The sequence below is a fragment of the Mya arenaria genome, chromosome 17, assembly GCF_026914265.1.
Source record: "Mya arenaria isolate MELC-2E11 chromosome 17, ASM2691426v1".
Taxonomy (NCBI): Eukaryota; Metazoa; Mollusca; class Bivalvia; order Myida; family Myidae; genus Mya; species Mya arenaria.
Window position 1 is genome coordinate 22,673,038 of NC_069138.1, and position 20,088 is coordinate 22,693,125.

Genomic DNA, 20,088 nt, shown 5'->3' on the forward strand with positions numbered 1-20,088 from the left:
GGTGGTTGAATACCATTGTATAAAGTCTCAATGCAATACATCAAGTAGTTGCTGTGATATTATCCTATTTGTGCTAATATGCAAGACCTTAACCAGAATTTCTAAGTCTCATAATAAAGGGGCAAAACTTATATAATATAAAAGATAGAGTTATCTTACTTGATTAAAGAAGGTTAAATGGTTGGGAGCATATGTGTAAAGTTGTAATGCAACACATGATGTATTCGTTGAGGTATTGACTTAAAAGTGGTAACTAGCAAAACCTTAACCAGAATTTCTATGTCTAAAAAAGGGGCCATTATTTGAATGTAATGCAAACAAGAGTTATCTAACTTGGTTAATTAAGTAGGTTGGATGGTTGAGTACCACTGTATAAAGTCTCAATGCAATACCTCAAGAAGTTGCTGAGATATTAACCTGTGTGTGCTTGCACACAAAACCTTAACCAGAATTTCTAAGTGGAATAATAAAGGGCAATTATTTGCATTAAATGCAGACAAGAGTTATCTAACTTGGTTAATTAAGTAGGTTAGACGGTTGAGTACCATTGTATCAAGTCTCAATGTAATACCTCAAGTAGTTGCTGAGATATTAACCTATGTGTGCTTGCACACAAAACCTTAACCAGAATTTCTAAGTCGAATAATTAAGGTCTATTATTTGCATTAAATGCAAATTAGAGTTTTCTAACTTGGTTAATTAAGTAGGTTGGATGGTCGAGTACCACTGTATAAAGTCTCAATGCAATACCTCAAGTAGTTGCTGAAATATTGACCTATGTGTGCTTGTATGCAAAACCCTAACCAAGGTGTGACGCCAACGCCGACGCAGACGCTTGGGTGAGTAGTATAGCTCTCCATATTTTTCGAATAGTCGAGATAAAAACGTGTTACCTCAATCAAACCTCCTTACCATGGCAATTTGACCTGGTTATATTTATACTGAAATAATTCCATGTTCTAGTATACCAGTATGTTTAGTAGTAACATACTAAGTTATATTTTATGAAAAATAAGTTTTAAGTCATTTGAAAAGAAATCTACATACATATCAATATTTTATTTATTGGCAAACGTGTCATTGAATAATATTGTTTACGGTTTTTGAAGCATATATTTAATTATTTGGAGGTAACGTGACAGCGAATATGCATGCTTTTCAGAGGCACCTGTTATGTCATACCCGGGCTGGTGACTTGTGTCATTGTTTCCGGTTCCGTTTTGGAAACGAGGAGGACGACCTTGACACCACCTAGTCGCTGGTTCCTTATATGGGTCTGAGATTGCCGTGGATGGCAGTTCTAAAATTAGGGCTAGAAACTGTCATAATTCTTTAACTACCAATGTACCTCGCTTTCCAAAACGTGAGTTCAATTTATTATCTTATGTCGTAGAAATATGCTTTGTGTCTTCCACTGATGTAGAGCGATTCCTATTACAAGGAAACAAAAATGGATCCAAAGGAGACTTAAAAACGGATGCAGCAGTTTATATTATGAGTACAAATGATTAGACTATTATAGGATTCGAAACCTAAGTTTTACATGTTTTAACTATGTATGTATTCATGCTGCTTTTTCTTACAATACAAACGCTGGAATACAAGCGACCGTATTGTCCAAACATTTTTTTTCATCCGATAAAAACAAAATGGTTAATGATTTCTTAACATATATTTTAATCAACAATAGTAATTAAGCATTTTATTTTAGTTTTAAAATAACCTCTTTATCATTCCAAAACCAAGTTGTGAACATCCGGAAAAGAAAGTCACTATTTTACTATAACAAAAATATAGTAACACTTTTCAGAATTTTCCTTAACCCATTGTCTTAAAAAAGCAGTATACATTATATTATTAAAAACATTGAAATAACTAAAATACAAACAATTATTATGTACAGTAACTTTTTAATGCCACATGGGAGTATGTCAAAACACATTAAAACAAAATCTATTGTTGTATAAATATGCTATATGTACAAAATAGTTTCCCTAATATAACTCAATAACTAAAACAACGAAATTAACAGTATGGCACATCTATTTAAAATTATTGATGAAAAACGAATTTAAATAATGTCCTGACGTAAACATGATAATTCATGGTGTCACTGTAAAGCGCATTCATACGATAGGTATTTTAAGTCTTTGCCTATTATGGATGTATTGAAGATTATCAGTGTTTTCATATAATGCAAGTTCAACGTGTACTAAATTCAATAAAAGTTACATCGGACTTTTGCCCTTCTGTGTGAGCAAATTATAAAGGTTATCGTCTATATCCCTTTTGTAAGCAACTTATAAAACACCGCCAGAAGGACGACGACAAGAGCACAGATAAACCCACACTTCCAATCCACTTCTCTTGACATTTCTGCCATCTTTTTCTTTGCTTTGAGTTTTAGGATCTTGTTCATAGGAACCACAGGCATGTTTGCAGCTGCTTCCTTAGATGGTCTCCCGTAGTCGTGACCCCGTCTTGGCTGCATCATCTTTTCAACAAACCCGAGCGCAATATTGTCGATATGTGGATTGTCGGAGCCATGCCCATCCACGTAACTGACCCAACGGATACAATTGTTTTCTTTTGCACCTTCTATACTGAAATGATTGGCAACCTTTGTTTCAAATTCCTCGAAGCATTCTTCGGTAATACATTCGTCCTCTTTACTGTATGCTTCGTAAAGGCTTTGGTCTTTGACCAAATCGTACTTTGTGATCACGATGAAGACATCAACGGGATCTAGATTAAACGAAAAGAATAAAAAAGGTTGTTATTTAACACATGCACCTTAGCATCAATTGTAGTTAATGGTTGATCTGTTAAGCGTAATGATGGTGTATGATCTGTTTGTGTTTGTTGTGCTTGTTCGTTTATGTCTCTTGTTCAGTGTCGTTTACCTTGTGTTTCTAAACAAGGGTTTAACTTGAAGTGCTGACCTCACGGATGTCCCTGTTATTTTCATTGTTGTATAAGTATAATGAATACGGCTTATTTGATGCATTTTGACAAAAAACAATAACTTGTTCACTATTCATTTAATTTAAAACTCACTAAGCAATGTGGTTGGTCGCTTTCATTTCTTTTCAGAAAATATATACTGGTCCACAGTTAGTTCATTTGACATTTAAAATAAAATAGTCATCGGTGTTGTCAGCACCAGCGCCATTGTACAAAAACTTATACCTCGGTCATAACTGAAAACCTGTGCAGAACATTAATCTAAAACAAGGTATAAATCTTGTCAAATTGCTCAGACAATGTGCACATGAGTTACAAGGTCCATAAATAAAACAATCGCTGATTTTTGCCCCCATTGTTTGACTGAACAAAGTTTAACGACATCAGACGGGTAAAGGAGCTTTTGTTGAACTTACATTTTAGTTTCCCACTCCGATCATCATACTCTTGCAAAACAGAGTGAAGGCATTCCACCAGCTTTTCTGGAAAGGATTGCTTGCAACTAATCACAAAAACTACTTTGGTGACTTTATTTTCGTCAGAACATTCCAAAAGGTCTTCCAATGAGCCAATACCGTGTTTTGTCTGCAAGTCTTCCAGAAATTGAATCGAGGTTCCAGGGGAGACAAAACCTACAATAAGGAAAATTCAAGCTTATTACTTTTGTTGAAATTGCACAACATTTGATAAATCGTAAATCTGTATATACAAAAGCAAAACAACTAAGTACCACTGCCATTGGTTGGATAAAGAGTCAACGATAAAAACAATAAAAATATATCGCATTGTTTTAACTATTTTAGCTAAAACAATTCAATCAGCTTCTGATGTTGGCGAAGGCAAATCTCATTCATTTGTAAAATATTACTCATCACTAATCCAATCATTTACGGAAAAACACATTGTACTAAGTTGACAAGGCAACTTCATAAACGACAGCCTTAACATTTAAATTATACGTGTGTTACATTAGAATTTTCTACAACTTTAAAGCTCACTTGGCAAAATCGGACCCTAGGCGCAATTATACTGACTTGTCATTCAAAACAATCGCCTATCTTTTAAAAGTATAGAATAAAAATATACAGAAGGTATTCTTTATATATGAGTAGAAATAAAAGATTAATACCTCCAAAGGAGACCCTTAGAATCTCCTTTAAATCTTCCGAATCTACATCTCCTTTCCCTGCAGCGTCTATAATAGTTGGCAGTTTACTCAGGCCTTTTTTAAGTATATCTTTTTCCATCGGCTCCATTTCGTACTCCTTTATTCCACACTGTACAAAGCTTGAAGAAAGATAGAAAATATAATCCTTCTTAAAAACTATTTTAATAATAACTACGTGACCACATATTCCCGAATCAAAAAGGCGCCAAAATAGTGCTTACATTTTTTATTTGTACACAAGTCATATCTTTTGTTCTGTTTTGATCATTGAAGTCAAATGATAAAAACATATTTATTTATTTTAAATGCTTCAACCTGTAAGTCACCTAGAGTGATACCAAGCGTGTCCTTCTAAAATAATCCAATAGCTCCATTTCAAGATAAAGTAGTACGAATGCAGAAAGTATACCTTTGGAGAGTAAGCGTTTTGGTTGACGCATGTCCTTTTCCCGTCACCGCCTTTGAATAATACTTCCCACAGAGGGCTTTCACAATGGTGTTAACCATTGCGCTCTTTCCTACCCCAGGTGTTCCTAGAAGAAACACAACTTCTGGATAGGTGCGATCTGGCCTGTAACAAAGTAAACATTAAACAGTAGTTTATGTTTGTTGTAGTTTGGTGTGTTCCTTGGTGTTTTCTTCTTGTATTGTTTTGTCTCGTAATCGGTGTTTGCTGTCTAGTATCGTTATGTCTCTTATACAGTGTTTGTTGTCATGTATCGTTATGTCTCTTGTTCAGTGTTTGTTGTCTTGTTTCGTTATGTCCCTTGTTCAGTGTATGTTGTCTTGTATCGTTGTGTCCCTTGTTCAGTGTGTGTTATCTTGTAGCGTTATGTCTCTTGTTCGGTGTATTTTGAGTTGTATCGTAATGTCTCTTGTTTAGTGTATGTTGTCTTGTATCGTTGTGTCCCTTGTTCAGTGTGTGTTATCTTGTATCGTTATGTCTCTTGTTCGGTGTATTTTGAGTTGTATCGTAATGGCTCTTGTTTAGTGTGTGTTGTCTTGTATCTTTTCGTCTCTTGTTCAGTGTTTCTTGTCTAGTATCGTTATTTCTCTTATTCAGTGTGTGTTGTCTTGTATCGTTATGTCTCTTGTTCGGTGTGTGTTGTCTTGTATCGTTACGTCTCTTGTTCAGTGTTTCTTGTCTAGTATCGTTATTTCTCTTGTTCAGTGTGTGTTGTCTTGAATCGTTATGTCTCTTGTTCAGTGTGTGTTGTCTTGTATCGTTATGTCTCTTGTTCACTGTGTGTTGTCTTGAATCGTTATGTCTCTTGTTCAGAGTGAGTTGTCTTGAATCGTTATGTCTCTTGTTCAGTGTGTGTTGTCTTGAATCGTTATGTCTCTTGTTCAGTGTGTGTTGTCTTGTATCGTTATGTCTCTTGTTCAGTGTGTGTTGTCTTGTATCGTTATGTCTCTTGTTCAGTGTGTGTTGTCTTGTATCGTTATGTCTCTTGTTCAGTGTGTGTTGTCTTGAATCGTTATGTCTCTTGTTCAGTGTGTGTTGTCTTGAATCGTTATGTCTCTTGTTCAGTGTGTGTTGTCTTGAATCGTTATGTCTCTTGTTCAGTGTGTGTTGTCTTGTATCGTTATGTCTCTTGTTCAGTGTTTGTTGTCTTGAATCGTTATGTCTCTTGTTCAGTGTGTGTTGTCTTGTATCGTTATGTCTCTTGTTCAGTGTGTGTTGTCTTGTGTCGTTATGTCTCTTGTTCAGTGTGTGTTGTCTTGTATCGTTATGTCTCTTGTTCAGTGTGTGTTGTCTTGTATCGTTATGTCTCTTGTTCAGTGTTTGTTGTCTTGTATCGTTATGTCTCTTGTTCAGTGTGTGTTGTCTTGTATCGTTATGTCTCTTGTTCAGTGTGTGTTGTCTTGTGTCGTTATGCATCTTCTTCAGTGAGTGTTGTCATGTATCGTTATGTCTCTTGTTCGGTGTTTGTTGTCAGGTTTCGTTATGTCCCTTGTTCAGTGTATGTTGTCTTGTATCGTTATGTCTCTTGTTCAGTGTTTGTTGTCTTGTATTGTTATGTCTCTTGTTCAGTGTTTGTTGTCTTGTGTCGTTATGTCTCTTGTTCAGTGTTTGTTGCCTTGTATTGTTATGTCTCTTGTTCAGTGTCTGTTGTCTTGTATCGTTATGTCCCTTGTTCAGTGTCTGTTGTCTTGTATCGTTATGTCTCTTGTTCAGTGTCTGTTGCCTTGTATTGTTATGTCTCTTGTTCAGTGTCTGTTGTCTTGTATCGTTATGTCTCTTGTTCAGTGTCTGTTGTCTTGTATTGTTATGTCTCTTGTTCAGTGTATGTTGTCTTGTAGTGTTATGTCTCTTGTTCAGTGTTTGTTGTCTTGTTTCGTTATGTCTCTTGTTCAGTGTTTGTTGTCTTGTGTCGTTATGTCTCTTGTTCAGTGTTTGTTGTCTTGTATCGTTTTGTCTCTTGTTCGGTGTTTGTTGTCTTTTTTCGTTATGTCCCTTGTTCAGTGTATGTTGTCTTGTATCGTTATGTCTCTTGTTCAGTGTGTGTTGTCTTGAATCGTTATGTCTCTTGTTCAGAGTGAGTTGTCTTGAATCGTTATGTCTCTTGTTCAGTGTGTGTTGTCTTGAATCGTTATGTCTCTTGTTCAGTGTGTGTTGTCTTGAATCGTTATGTCTCTTGTTCAGTGTGTGTTGTCTTGAATCGTTATGTCTCTTGTTCAGTGTGTGTTGTCTTGTATCGTTATGTCTCTTGTTCAGTGTGTGTTGTCTTGAATCGTTATGTCTCTTGTTCAGTGTGTGTTGTCTTGAATCGTTATGTCTCTTGTTCAGTGTGTGTTGTCTTGAATCGTTATGTCTCTTGTTCAGTGTGTGTTGTCTTGAATCGTTATGTCTCTTGTTCAGTGTGTGTTGTCTTGAATCGTTATGTCTCTTGTTCAGTGTGTGTCGTCTTGTATCGTTACGTCTCTTGTTCAGTGTGTGTTGTCTTGTGTCGTTATGTCTCTTGTTCAGTGTGTGTTGTCTTGTATCGTTATGTCTCTTGTTCAGTGTGTGTTGTCTTGTATCGTTATGTCTCTTGTTCAGTGTTTGTTGTCTTGTATCGTTATGTCTCTTGTTCAGTGTGTGTTGTCTTGTATCGTTATGTCTCTTGTTCAGTATGTGTTGTCTTGTGTCGTTATGCATCTTCTTCAGTGAGTGTTGTCATGTATCGTTATGTCTCTTGTTCGGTGTTTGTTGTCAGGTTTCGTTATGTCCCTTGTTCAGTGTATGTTGTCTTGTATCGTTATGTCTCTTGTTCAGTGTTTGTTGTCTTGTATTGTTATGTCTCTTGTTCAGTGTTTGTTGTCTTGTGTCGTTATGTCTCTTGTTCAGTGTTTGTTGCCTTGTATTGTTATGTCTCTTGTTCAGTGTCTGTTGTCTTGTATCGTTATGTCTCTTGTTCAGTGTATGTTGTCTTGTAGTGTTATGTCTCTTGTTCAGTGTCTGTTGTCTTGTTTCGTTATGTCTCTTGTTCAGTGTTTGTTGTCTTGTATCGTTATGTCTCTTATACAGTGTTTGTTGTCATGTATCGTTATGTCTCTTGTTCAGTGTTTGTTGTCTTGTTTCGTTATGTCCCTTGTTCAGTGTATGTTGTCTTGTATCGTTGTGTCCCTTGTTCAGTGTGTGTTATCTTGTATCGTTATGTCTCTTGTTCGGTGTATTTTGAGTTGTATCGTAATGTCTCTTGTTTAGTGTATGTTGTCTTGTATCGTTGTGTCCCTTGTTCAGTGTGTGTTATCTTGTATCGTTATGTCTCTTGTTCGGTGTATTTTGAGATGTATCGTAATGGCTCTTGTTTAGTGTGTGCTGTCTTGTATCTTTTCGTCTCTTGTTCAGTGTTTCTTGTCTAGTATCGTTATTTCTCTTATTCAGTGTGTGTTGTCTTGTATCGTTATGTCTCTTGTTCGGTGTGTGATGTCTTGTATCGTTACGTCTCTTGTTCAGTGTTTCTTGTCTAGTATCGTTATTTCTCTTGTTCAGTGTGTGTTGTCTTGAATCGTTATGTCTCTTGTTCAGTGTGTGTTGTCTTGTATCGTTATGTCTCTTGTTCAGTGTGTGTTGTCTTGAATCGTTATGTCTCTTGTTCAGAGTGAGTTGTCTTGAATCGTTATGTCTCTTGTTCAGTGTGTGTTGTCTTGAATCGTTATGTCTCTTGTTCAGTGTGTGTTGTCTTGTATCGTTATGTCTCTTGTTCAGTGTGTGTTGTCTTGAATCGTTATGTCTCTTGTTCAGTGTGTGTTGTCTTGTATCGTTATGTCTCTTGTTCAGTGTGTGTTGTCTTGAATCGTTATGTCTCTTGTTCAGTGTGTGTTGTCTTGAATCGTTATGTCTCTTGTTCAGTGTGTGTTGTCTTGAATCGTTATGTCTCTTGTTCAGTGTGTGTTGTCTTGTATCGTTATGTCTCTTGTTCAGTGTGTGTTGTCTTGAATCGTTATGTCTCTTGTTCAGTGTGTGTTGTCTTGTGTCGTTATGTCTCTTGTTCAGTGTGTGTTGTCTTGTGTCGTTATGTCTCTTGTTCAGTGTGTGTTGTCTTGTATCGTTATGTCTCTTGTTCAGTGTGTGTTGTCTTGTATCGTTATGTCTCTTGTTCAGTGTTTGTTGTCTTGTATCGTTATGTCTCTTGGTTGTGTTGTCTTGTATCGTTATGTCTCTTGTTCAGTGTGTGTTGTCTTGTATCGTTATGTCTCTTGTTCAGTGTTTGTTGTCTTGTATCATTACGTCTCTTGTTCAGTGTGTGTTGTCTTGTATCGTTATGTCTCTTGTTCAGTGTTTGTTGTCTTGTATTGTTATGTCTCTTGTTCAGTGTATGTTGTCTTGTATCGTTATGTCTCTTGTTCAGTGTTTGTTGTCTTGTATTGTTTTGTCTCTTGTTCAGTGTTTGTTGTCTTGTATTGTTATGTCTCTTGTTCAGTGTTTGTTGTCTTGTATTGTTATGTCTCTTGTTCAGTGTTTGTTGTCTTGTACCGTTATGTCTCTTGTACAGTATGTGTTGTTTTGTGTTGTTATGTATCTTCTTCAGTGAGTGTTGTCTTGAATCGTTATGTCTCTTGTTCGGTGTTTGTTGTCTTGTTTCGTTATGTCTCTTGTTCAGTGTATGTTGTCTTGTATCGTTATGTCTCTTGTTCAGTGTTTGATGTCTTGTATTGTTATGTCTCTTGTTCAGTGTATGTTGTCTTGTATTGTTATGTCTCTTGTTCAGTGTGTGTTATCAGGAATCGTTATGTCTCTTGTTCAGTGTTTGTTGCCTTGTATCGTTACGTTTCTTGTTCAGTGTTTGTTGTCTTGTATCGTTATGTCTCTTGTTCAGTGTTTGTTGTCTTGTATCATTATGTCTCTTGTTCAGTGTGTGTTGTCTTGTATCAATATGTCTCTTGTTCAGTGTGTGTTGTCTTTAGTCGTTACGTCTCTTGTTTAGTGTGTGTTGTCTTGTGTCGTTACGTCTCTTGTTCAGTGTGTGTTGTCTAGTGTCGTTACGTCTCTTGTTCAGTGTGTGTTGTCGTGTTTCGTTACGTCTCTTGTTTAGTGTGTGTTGTCTTGTATCGTTATGTCTCTTGTTCAGTGTTTGTTGTCTTGTATCATTATGTCTCTTGTTCAGTGTTTGTTGTATTGTATCATTACGTCTCTTGTTCAGTGTTTTTTGTCTTGTATCATTACGTCTCTTGTTCAGTGTGTGGTCTTGTATCATTATGTCTCTTGTTCAGTGTGTGTTGTCTTGTATCATTACGTCTCTTGTTCAGTGTGTGTTGTCTTGTATCATTACGTCTCTTGTTCAGTGTGTGTTGTCTTGTATCATTATGTCTCTTGTTCAGTGTGTGTTGTCTTTAGTCGTTACGTCTCTTGTTCGGTGTTTGTTGTCTTGTATCATTACGTCTCTTGTTCAGTGTTTGTTGTCTTGTATCATTACGTCTCTTGTTCACTGTGTGTTGTCTTGTATCATTACGTCTCTTGTTCAGTGTTTGTTGTCTTGTATCATTACGTCTCTTGTTCAGTGTGTGTTGTCTTGTATCATTACGTCTCTTGTTCACTGTGTGTTGTCTTGTGTCGTTACGTCTCTTGTTCAGTGTGTGTTGTCTTTAGTCGTTACGTCTCTTGTTCAGTGTTTGTTGTCTTGTATCATTATGTCTCTTGTTCAGTGTTTGTTGTCTTGTATCATTATGTCTCTTGTTCAGTGTATGTTGTCTTGTATCATTACGTCTCTTGTTCAGTGTATGTTGTCTTGTAACAATACGTCTCTTGTTCAGTGTGTGTTATCTTGTATCATTATGTCTCTTGTTCAGTGTGTGTTGTCTTTAGTCGTTACGTCTCTTGTTCAGTGTTTGTTGTCTTGTATCATTACGTATCTGGTTCAGTGTGTGTTGTATAGTGTCGTTACGTGTCCTGTTCAGTGTGTGTTCTCTTGTTTCATTACGTCTCTTGTTTAGTGTGTGTTGTCTTGTATCGTTATGTCTCTTGTTCAGTGTTTGTTGTCTTGTATCATTACGTCTCTTGTTCAGTGTGTGTTGTCTTGTATCGTGTTGTCTCTTGTTCAGTGTTTGTTGTCTTGTATCGTGATGTCTCTTGTTCAGTGTTTGTTGTCTTGTATCGTTGTGTCTCTTGTTCAGTGTGTGTTGTCTTGTATCGTTGTGTCTCTTGTTCAGTGTGTGTTGTCTTGTATCGTTATGTCCCTTGTTCAGTGTGTGTTGTCTTGTGTCGTTATGTCCCTTGTTCAGTGTGTGTTGTCTTGTATCGTTATGTATCTTGTTCAGTGAGTGCTGTCTTGTATCGTTATGTCTCTTGTTCGGTGTGTGTTGTCTTGTTTCGTTACGTCTCTTGTTCAATGTATGTTGTCTTGTGTCTTTATGTATCTTGTTCAGTGAGTATTGTCTTGTATCGTTATGTCTCTTGTTCAGTGAGTGTTGTCTTGTATCGTTACGTCTCTTGTTCAATGTATGTTGTCTTGTGTCGTTAGGTATCTTGTTCACTGTGTGCTGTCTTGTGTCGTAATGGCTCTTGTTCAGTGTGTGTTGTCTTGTATCGTTATGTCTTTGTTCAGTGTGTGTTGTCTTGTATCGTTATGTCTCCTGCTCAGTGTGTGTTGTCTTGTATCGTTATGTCTTTGTTCAGTGTGTGTTGTCTTGTATCGTTATGTCTCTTGTTCAGTGTGTGTTGTCTTGTATCGTTATGTCTTTGTTCAGTGTGTGTTGTCTTGTATCGTTATGTCTCTTGTTCAGTGTGTGTTGTCTTGTATCGTTATGTCTTTGTTCAGTGTGTGTTGTCTTGTATCGTTATGTCTCTTGTTCAGTGTGTGTTGTCTTGTGTCGTTACGTCTCTTGTTCAATGTATGTTGTCTTGTGTCTTTATGTATCTTGTTCAGTGAGTATTGTCTTGTATCGTTATGTCTCTTGTTCAATGTATGTTGTCTTGTGTCGTTAGGTATCTTGTTCACTGTGTGCTGTCTTGTGTCGTAATGGCTCTTGTTCAGTGTGTGTTGTCTTGTATCGTTATGTCTTTGTTCAGTGTGTGTTGTCTTGTATCGTTATGTCTCCTGCTCAGTGTGTGTTGTCTTGTATCGTTATGTCTTTGTTCAGTGTGTGTTGTCTTGTATCGTTATGTCTCTTGTTCAGTGTGTGTTGTCTTGTATCGTTATATCTTTGTTCAGTGTGTGTTGTCTTGTATCGTTATGTCTCTTGTTCAGTGTGTGTTGTCTTGTATCGTTATGTCTTTGTTCAGTGTGTGTTGTCTTGTATCGTTATGTCTCTTGTTCAGTGTGTGTTGTCTTGTATCGTTATGTCTTTGTTCAGTGTGTGTTGTCTTGTATCGTTATGTCTCCTGTTCAGTGTGTGTTGTCTTGTATCGTTATGTCTTTGTTCAGTGTGTGTTGTCTTGTATCGTTATGTCTTTGTTCAGTGTGTGTTGTCTTGTATCGTTATGTCTCTTGTTTAGTGAGTGTTGTCTTGTATCGTTATGTCTCTTATTCAGTGTGTGTTGTCTAATATCGTTATGTCTCTTGTTCAGTGTGTGTTGTCTAATATCGTTATGTCTCTTGTTCAGTGTGTGTTGTCTTGTATCGTTATGTCTTTGTTCAGTGTGTGTTGTCTTGTATCGTTATGTCTCTTGTTTAGTGAGTGTTGTCTTGTATCGTTATGTCTCTTATTCAGTGTGTGTTGTCTAATATCGTTATGTCTCTTGTTCAGTGTGTGTTGTCTAATATCGTTATGTCTCTTGTTCAGTGTGTGTTGTCTTGTATCGTTATGTCTTTGTTCAGTGTGTGTTGTCTTGTATCGTTATGTCTCTTGTTCAGTGTGTGTTGTCTTGTATCGTTATGTCTCTTGTTCAGTGTGTGTTGTCTTGTATCGTTATGTCTCTTGTTCAGTGTGTGTTGTCTTGTATCGTTATGTCTTTGTTTAGTGTGTGTTGTCTTGTATCGTTATGTCTCTTGTTCAGTGTGTGTTGTCTTGTATCGTTATGTCTCTTGTTCAGTGTGTGTTGTCTTGTATCGTTATGTCTTTGTTCAGTGTGTGTTGTCTTGTATCGTTATGTCTTTGTTCAGTGTGTGTTGTCTTGTATCGTTATGTCTTTGTTCGGTGTTTGTTGTCTTGTATCGTTATGTCTCTTGTTTAGTGAGTGTTGTCTTGTATCGTTATGTCTCTTATTCAGTGTGTGTTGTCTAATATCGTTATGTCTCAGTGTTTTTTGTATTGTATCGTTTTTCTACATGCTGCAGCAAATGTTGTTTAATTTTTTTGTCTGTTACAGTTAGCTACGTCAAAAACACGTGATTTGTCTGAATTTATCCAATAATGAACTCGAAGCCGATCGATCATTCCAACACGCAAACAAGCTTAAAGTATAATGGACTTCTTATTTAGGTGATGTACCATTTGCTGCTGTCTATAATTGCTGACTAAACCATAAGAAACATGCATTTTCAGTGAAAAGATATCCCCCGCCAACGATGGCTTGTTTGTGCTTGATGGCTTGTTTGTGCTTGAAGGTTAAAAAAAATCTCAGAAAGAATAAGATAAGCACATTGGTTTATCCCTTTCCGAGCCAAATTATAAAATATCGACCGGGACTACTTTATGATAAAATATTTTAACGAAATAAATCAGAGGGATGATTAAATAAAACTGTCTTTTCCGAAGCTGCTTACTCGGAAACATCAATCATTGCAAAATAGTACAGTATAAGATAAGACGCCACCTTTAAAAGCGGCGTCTTATTTGGAACTGCACTATTTTCAACAGCATATGTATGCGGTGAATGGGTTAAAAATCGATATTACAAAACTAAAGGGATGTCATTTATTATTACTTAAATAACACAGGAAAAATGTGAATACTAGGTTTTGCTACTTAAACCAACAGTGACGCAAATACAATAGATATCTTTACTCTTCTTAAAGTGGCGCTAAAATGCATGGATAATTATATATCAGACAGTGTTATAATAAATGTAAATGATTTGATACCATATTCATTCAGTTGACTTCACAACGGCACATGTTTTGCCCAGTTTCACTGCAATCAGGTAGTGGTCTGTGTATGGCAGTGGCTTTGTAGTTGTCTGCTGGTTTGTCAAAGGACTGATAATTAGGTCTAGGGTACCTCCTAGGCTGTGGGTCGGAGTTCTAATATATTGCTGAAAACCATTGGTCTCCAAGAAAAAGTTAAATGCTGCAGTGTTCAATGTTTGATTGAAATCTCCAAAGATAAGCAGATTCTGTAATTTCCTTATATGTGTCTGTAAGCTTTGGAGAAAACTGACGTTGTATGATTAATTACACAATCCAAAATATAAATAAACAGGCATCATCGTAAGTTTCATGAAATTCTGCCAGCTAGTGACTGAGAAATGGCTGTGAATGTGCATTTTTCAAAAAATCAAGGGCAATAACTCCAAGGACAATTGACCAATCGAATTTTATTTTTGGACGGGCATCATTCCAGTATAGTGGTTCATATTTATTTTAAGTTTCATAAAATTATACCGGCTAGTTACTGAGAAAACGCAGGTGACGGACGGACAACGCCATTTCAATATCCCCCTCGTTATTTCATAGGCGGGGGATAATAATTCCTAAAGACGAGTTGCTCACCTGTGGCATAATTTAGCAATGTTAATCAATGCTTCAATGTTTCGTTCCTTAACAGGTTTCGTGTCTGTCGTGTTTGACTCATTAAACACATCTGAAATGAAACAAGAATTAAAGTGTAATCCTCACAAAAGTATTCTTAGTTATACCAACAAACAAAATATACTCTTGAGTTGCTTAGTTAGAGGGGAAGTTGCCTGCAACCCCAATTGACGAACAAGTGAAATTAGTGTTGACGCGGGAATCAAACCTGATTTCAGGAAGTGAATTTAAGACAATATCTTTTTTATGCACCAGTCAATTGTAACCTCGGCCCCCTCCCCTGGTCCGGGGAATAGCGGGGACTTTGACTTTCGGTCCCCCGGCTAAAATCCCCGCCCTGCGGGAACGAACAAATGGTAAAATCCCCGCCAAATGCCCCCGCACCCCAGGGACTCTAGGTAAGGCCCATTCCCCGCTAATTTAAAGCGAAGACAAAGCCATCGCATTTACCCAGCACTGCGGGACCAGCCGAAAGGTTAAAACACGTCCCATATCCCCGGCTATCCCCGGACCTTGGGGCCATGGTTACAAATGACTTGTGCATTATTAATGCATATCTCTCTCATTTGAAATATATGATCATAAAACCACAAGACATTGTGCATTAGGTAGTCTGGATAAGTCTGACACAAAAACTTATTCATAATATCGAAAGATTTTTCCGTAAAACACTAACGCAAAATAAGGATATTTTTCTCTTTTAACGATTAGTACCATAAAGCTACATAATAATGAACTTTCTTCATCGACATTGGAATTGTGAGAGGCCCTTAATTAAAAGTAAAAATACAAAGAATCAAGTCGATGAGCGTTTTATTTCATATATACTTATAATCATTTATTCACCGTATATCCCCGTTCAATATCATGCTGCGTTTTCTTAAGGCGGTGATAACATAGAATAACAAAGTCCAGGTAAGGCCTGAAAAAAGGTTTGGTTAGGGTTACATCCTTTTCAAAAATAGGTAGGGTAGGTCGGCTTTTTATTTACTTATTTATTTACTTGCCATTTTCATCATTGGATAATGGTGTTAAAGTAATCTTCTGTATGATACATTCAAGGTTTTAAACTACATATTGAAAAGCGGAACTTAGTTTTATTTATTTTGTTAGTTTTTTAAGTGTTTTTTTATCAAACTGACTAAAAACGGTAGGGTCGGCAGTCGGCACCTTTTTCGTAGGAAGGATCGGGTTACCCGAACCAAATGTATTTCCTTTTAGGCCTACGGTCTGATACTTAAAAATATACGTATTGTGTTGTTCCTTTTTGTTGTAGATGCTGTTTCATGTTTGTTGTAGATGCTGTTTCATGTTTGTTGTAGATGCTGTTTCATGTATTGTGGGCACAATGTTTTTAACAATTTGTATGTAAATAGATGTGTCAGTATGTCAAATTCTCATATACACAACATTAGCCAATATATGAATATTGACTGCCTTGAGGGTGACAGTGTGTATTGTCAATCTGAGGTAAATACTGTCGACCGAGTCGAATGTATCTTTCGACATTTCGACATTTCGACATCTTACGCCTCGGGTGACATTCTGCTCTCGGGTTGACAATATCAATGTCACACATGCTGCAATATATTTATATATTATTCCTTACATAATGTTGTCCCTTCCTTGTGTATATAAAGTCGATCGGTCCGTAGATGTATTTTAACAAAAATCCAGTTGTTATGACGTCAGCGGTGCATATCATGTTTTGGCCGGCCCGGACCTCGCCAAAAATATAATAAGGACCGCTGACGTCATAAAATTGGTGAGTGCTGCTTGCAATTTTCACGACGACATTTTTTCGCAAGTAAACATGATTACATTTGTTAAATAAAACACATCAAAGGCGTTTTAACGCGTTTTACCGGGTGATATTATTGTTACCTTCGCGTGGGTCTAGAAAGACACTTGGAATAGATCTAGCCGACTTTTTTCAGAAAATAAACGTTTTGACCAAAATTTTATTCCCTTTTTAAAAAAAAAGATTGTGATCTTATGAACAAGCTTGTTTAATTATGTGACATGAATTTCAAAATGAATGAAATTACTCGTTATGTTTAACTTCTTTATGAATATACCAGTAAATGTGTTTAAATGGAAACCTGTGTAATAAGACGTAAAAATCTATAAAATATAAATTTCAATAAACCGGAAATGTTGCCATATGACGTAATGCACCAGTCAATTGTAACCACGCCCCCCCCCCCTCCCAGGTCCGGGGGTATACCGGGAATAGCCGGGGAAATGGGCCGTGTTTTTACGTTTCAGGTTGCCCCGCAGAGCCGGGTGAATGCGGTGGTTTTGTCTTCGCTTTAAATATAGCGGTGAATGGGCCTTACCTAGGGGTGCGGGGGGATTTGGCGGGGATTTTACCATCTGTTTGCGGGGATTCTAGCCGGGGTTGGCTGGACCGAAAGTTAAAGTCCCCGCTATTCTCCGGACCTAGGGGGCGTGGTTACAATTGACTGGTGCATAATGAAAACATCGGGTAATTTATTCACTTTGTAGTTTATCATCATTATCTTGCAGACACCTTGAATAATTGCAGATATAACCAATGTAAATATTTGTTGTTCGGTATGATCAAAGAGACACTCAAGATTAATACATGCACATGTATAACAAACATCACTTTTGACTGATAAACCTAAATATCTACTTACTAAATAATGCATTTATGGAAATCATTTATAACTGATAACAAGATTGTAACCTTGTATTTAATAGCTGATCACCCAAAAATATTAAATGACTGGTGAATGTGGTGAATGCTGAAATATTAATGCACCAGTCAATTGTAACCACGGCCGACCCCCCCCCCCCCCCCCCCCAGGTCCGGGTGTATACCGGGGATAGCCGGGGGAAAGGGCCGTGTTTTTACCTTTCAGGTGTCCCCGCAGTACCGGGTGAATGCGGTGGTTTTGTCTTCGCGCAATATATAGCGGGGAATGGGCCTAACCTAGGGTCCCTGGGGTGCGGAGGCACTTGGCGGGGATTTTACCACCAGTTTGTCCCCGGCGGTGTCGTCTCCCGTCTCCAGGGCGGGGATTTTACCCGGGGTTGGCTGGACCGAAAGTCAAAGTCCCCGCTCTTCCCCGGACCTGGGGAGCCGTGGTTACAATTGACTGGCGCATATACAATTGAGTAATTTCAATAATTTGTCCGGGAATGGGCCTTACCTAAGGTCCTGGAGTGCGGAGGCATTTTGCGGGGATTTTATAAGCAGCTCGTCCAGGGCGGGGATTTTGCCCGGGCTTTTCTGGACCAAAAGTCCCCGCTCTTCCCCGGACCTGGGGAGCCGTGGTTACAATTGACTGCCGCATATACAATTGAGTAATTTCAATGGAATGTTTTGTTTAGATTTGGCATTTCGGTCTCATAATAAAATCACTAGCAGATCCAGCGGTCGCAGCCGGTGTCTCCCCTTTAATCTTCCATGTTCACTTTATATTGCGAAATAAGAAGGAAAAAGCGAAATGCACCATTTCGGATGATTAATTGTTTAAATCCTATTGGAGGTATACCCCCCCCCCCACACACACACACACACACTAAGTTTTTAGTCCCCTCTTACATCAAACCTGGAACCTTAGTTTTGTTTAAACATAGAAAGCTTGTGGTTTTTGACGACAGATCCTAACCCATATCGAAAATGTTTTGACGCTGTGAATACTTCATAAATTGTATTTTACCTGCATTATATGGTCTAGGCAAGATTGAGAGTATAACACAAGTTTGTAAATATTTGTTTAGAGATATCGATAAGAAAAATCGATTCCGCATGACATTTTCAGTGCCTCATAAACAGTCTGTTTTGCATTGTGTGTAATAATAGAAGACGGTTAACAATGTATGGTAGTCCAATCTTGCGTTAAGTCGTGACTCATCTTTGTCTTGTATTGTCTTATAGCCGCTATAAATAATGTAATGCGGATTACAGCCATATTGCATTTAATATTTGTACTGCACAAGGATCATCAGATGGTAAATAATCTGAAAATGTACCTCTAATGCACCAGTCAATTGTAACACACACACACACACACACCCAACCATCACCCCTGGTCCGGGGGTAAACCGGGAATAGCCGGGGAAATAGGCCGAGTTTTTACCTTTTAGTTGGCCCCGCGGTGCCGGATGATACGGTGGATTGGTCTTACTGCCAAAAATAGCGGGGAATAGGCCTTACCTAGGGAGCTATTAGCGGGAATTTTACCAGCGGTTCGTCCCCGCAAGGCGAGGTTTTTACGCGGGCTTGGCTGGACTGAAAGTCAAAGTCCCCGCTATTCCCCAGCCCTGGGGTCATAGCTCATGGGTCAAAAACAGACAAAAATAGATTGACAACGATTCATTAAATGTTCGTTCGAATCAAGAGACCCGTGTTTCTACAATTTGTTTATGTATATATAGATCTGTGTATTTATTGTTTGTCCATGAATAATGCATGTTTATGCTCGCGTGTTCAACAGTTATTTATATATATATATATATATATGTACTATTTAAACCAAACCAATAGGCGAATGGCTTCAGGATACCATATGTCACGGTGATCTTAACATGCGTACGCCCTCGTAAATATTGTATTACGCATATTATGCAGTAACTATTTTACCTGATAACTTTATATACACAATCGGGTCATTATCGGCTGACAATATTATGAAAATGTATATTGAGTTTATATATCACTGATATTAGTATGCCTAAGATAGCAAGTTTGATATATAAAACAAAAAATAATCAAATGAATAATGCAAACCTTGTACTGAAGCCATTTTTAAACTACGTGTCCTTTATGAATATTGGAAAAGCTGAACGGCAAAAACCAACTTTCGTTTTAGCATACACACGTATGTGTACAGCGATCTGTAAAGCTTACGTCATAATCATTGGCAGTTCCAGGAGATGGCGCATCTCGCGCGGGCTCCCTCTAAATTTGTTTTTTGTTTTTTTGTTAATAGTATCATGATATAATGCGATATGTTTTTTTTTAATATAAATATTCCATTATCGGTTCCAATAAAAAAAACTCCAGTGACTACGCTAGTCCAGTAAAATGTCTGTATTGTGATATGTATATATTTATTTTATGCAAAATTCAAGAAATTGCATATTCGCAGGTAATTATAAGCTCATGAATAAAATTAAATGATATAACAGTTTATTTATTGTAGAATATGATCCTTCTTTTAAAGGAATACCGCACTATGCATTAACCTCAGCCAAGTTATTTTAGAATTTAAGTCCTAGTTCATGTTTTTACGTTTTACGTTATCTGGTCCTCGCCTGTTTATGAGAAAACTATAAAGCAGGCGCGTAGCTGCCTATACGCGAGTAAGCGGCTGAATCCACATTATTCTGACAAAAAAAACAGCCAAAAATCAGTTGCAGTATGCGTACTTGACTACATAATTCGAAAACTGTTCAGTTTCTAGCACTAAATAAAGCCCAGAATGCACCAGAATGTACCAGCTAGATTGCACAATGGCTTTTAAAAATGTCCGAGGGGGCAGCCCTCCGGATCCGCCCCTATAAACTATATTTTAAAGAGGAGGTGGGGGTAACTTGCACTTGTATCATCTGGTATTACTGATGTATCACATCAACTTATCAAAATGTTTTCTTTTAAGCATAAAGTGCAGTTTCAATAATGTGTCACCCTTCCTCTGCAGCACTGTCAGTACTCTGATTTCAATCGTCAACCAGCTTTCATTCTAGTTCATTACTTATAAAGAAAAACTCTGAAAAAAATCTAAAAAAAACATCTATAAAATGCTTTGTTTAATACTGAATGCATTTATGTTGCAACTTGTACTCGCTTGAGGGTTCATGCAACGG

At 37.5% G+C, this 20,088-nt stretch overlaps 1 protein-coding gene across 1 annotated transcript; it reads right to left on the reverse strand.

Moving 5' to 3' along the window:
- Window positions 1-1,044: 1,044 nt before the first annotated feature.
- Window positions 1,045-19,127, reverse strand: LOC128223989 (uncharacterized). Its single transcript, XM_052933549.1, has 6 exons — window positions 19,010-19,127; window positions 14,209-14,299; window positions 4,542-4,703; window positions 4,094-4,251; window positions 3,381-3,596; window positions 1,045-2,745 (listed from the first exon to the last, which is right to left on the reverse strand). Exons 1-6 carry the CDS (start codon window positions 19,023-19,025, stop codon window positions 2,279-2,281), a joined length of 1,110 nt encoding a protein of 369 aa, XP_052789509.1. The 5' UTR covers window positions 19,026-19,127; the 3' UTR covers window positions 1,045-2,278.
- Between the last annotated feature and the right edge of the window lie 961 nt (window positions 19,128-20,088).

Bases quoted from the DNA above. Each gene is read 5' to 3' on its own strand.
- LOC128223989 (XM_052933549.1), bottom strand. The intron at 4,704-14,208 runs GTGAGCAACTCG...ACTTTGTTACAG, and splicing joins ATTGCTAAATTATGCCACAG to GCCAGATCGCACCTATCCAG. The intron at 2,746-3,380 runs GTAAGTTCAACA...CGTTTAATCTAG, and splicing joins TCGGAGTGGGAAACTAAAAT to ATCCCGTTGATGTCTTCATC.